Consider the following 2,072-nt stretch of genomic DNA (forward strand, 5'->3'; position numbering starts at 1 on the left):
TCTCTCTCTCTCTCTCTCTCTCTCTCTCTCTCTCTCTCTCTCTCTCGACTGACGTTAGCCGCGAGCAGCCGCGAGTTACGGCATGGCCGCCATGGCAGCTGATGCCTCGCGTTGCTGCACTTGACGTTTAGTTGGAACATGTCATTTTGCAGATTTCATTTTCACAAATGGCAGACACTTTTTTCGGTTTTGATACTACGCTCGGAGTAAGTACGGAAACGTATCGTTTGATCGCGCGCAGCTCGCAGCCCATTTTTATGCACAATTCCAACAAGACACGCGATCGTAAATCTTTCTCGATAAACAGTCGCGTCGCGGCACATCCGTGCGGAAGCGAGTTTTGTTTTTTCGCCGACACTTGGTAATCTTGATCTGAAACAACGTATTTCGCGTATTTGCCTTCGATTGCATTTTGTCCATAACACGCCCCCCTTCCTTTAAAAAATTATAAAATTGTTGGGCCACAGGGTTACGTTACGTCGTCTAACCTCATTTGTTTTCCTCGCCCTAAGACTAGTTCTACAATGTGCTTTTTGTTTTCTGTTTCTTGCTGTTTGTCTCTTGTCTTATTGACCAAAAAGGCAAGAGACAAACAGAGCAAGAAACAGGAAACAAAGAGCACATTTTAGAATTAGCTTAAGAGTCACTAACATGGAATACTACGCGGATCCCGGTCGATCGAATTTGTTGACAAATTTGCGTATATCATCTTAAGTAAAGTTTCATCAATTTGAGTTTGTATAAGAAATATCATTGTTACAAAACATGGCTATAACTTTTGCAATCACTTTTTACAGGTCTTTTTTTATCAAAAATCCTTGCTGATTTTTTTCTTGCCTAGTTTATATGTGTTATGTTGATATTTCCACGTTTCAGTAATAATTATTATTCGCTTGATATAATTAGGAGAACAATCTAGAAGATGGACTGGAATGTCCATTAGAAGAAGATGAACTTGAAGAGGAAGAGTACGATGCGCTAAATGATGAGACATTTGGTCCCGATGCTGCTATTGGTGATTGGGAAGAAGATCATGAGAAACTTGCCGAAATTACCGAATCAAATCGCCTTCATAATCAGAGTGCAACAAATAAAAAGGTATGCTACTATTCAAGATTTTCATAGCCTTTTGTTAGAGATATATTGGGCTCTTTTGCAGATATATAGACAATAAGCTATTATCTGAACTTTAAATCTTAAGCCGTAAGAAACTAACCAATCATAATTGATTATTCTTCCGATATTCAACTATGATTGGTTAATTTCTTACGGCTTAAGACTTAAAGCTTAAGTAATGGCTTATTGCAGATTGTGTATGAGATTTTCAGTTTTTAATGTCAGTTCTGAACGATCTATTAGAAAAAGTTATTACATTTACTCTAAAGTTAGAACCTTAGCAGGAACTTATAATTTGATTTATAATCTTAAGACAGTATTTTATGTCTTTAGTAATACACAAAAACTGTCTTATGATTTATGTTTTAAAGGCACTTTATATTTACACCTTTAAGACATAAGTCATAAGACAATTCTTGTGTGTTACTAAAGACATAAGACTTAGGTCAGAAGATGTTTTAAGATTATAAGTCAGCTTTCTGCTAAGGCTAATTTTTAGTAATTTGCCATTGCCTTTTGAGAGATAAAGATCAAATGAAGTCTTGATATATGTATGTTATAAGTGGATTTGAATCTAGATCTTTATACAGATGCTCAACTTTTTGTCATAATCACCACAAGATACTATTTCCTTTACTTACATTTTACAAAGTTTGAGAATATAAAATCATAAGTGTTTAAGCAGTCACAAGTTATATTTATTTTGATACATTAATAGAGAAGGAACAAAATATAAATAATTTATATAAGAATTTGTTATAAAAGTATCATTATTATTGTTATAGGAATATTACAAAATATTATTTCGAGTCGTTATTTTAAGTTCTATGTTAAGTTTCCAAGAAACAATTGTTTTTGCAAATAAAAGAATGTGTATATATATATATATATAAAAGAATATGTATATATATATATATATATATACATATACATATATATATATATATATTAGTAAT

The 2,072-nt window shown here is 33.1% G+C and overlaps 1 protein-coding gene across 1 annotated transcript in view; it reads left to right on the forward strand.

Moving 5' to 3' along the window:
* Positions 1-167: 167 nt before the first annotated feature.
* LOC105623483 (protein PAT1 homolog 1) overlaps positions 168-2,072 on the forward strand; it is a 12,448-nt gene continuing 10,543 nt past the window's right edge. Inside the window, exons 1-2 of the mRNA XM_012204878.1 lie at positions 168-206; positions 907-1,098. Coding sequence (XP_012060268.1) covers positions 168-206; positions 907-1,098 — 231 coding nt within the window. The remainder of the gene's footprint in view (positions 207-906; positions 1,099-2,072) is intronic.

This window comes from Atta cephalotes, assembly GCF_000143395.1.
Source record: "Atta cephalotes unplaced genomic scaffold scaffold00058, whole genome shotgun sequence".
NCBI classification, from domain to species: Eukaryota; Metazoa; Arthropoda; class Insecta; order Hymenoptera; family Formicidae; genus Atta; species Atta cephalotes.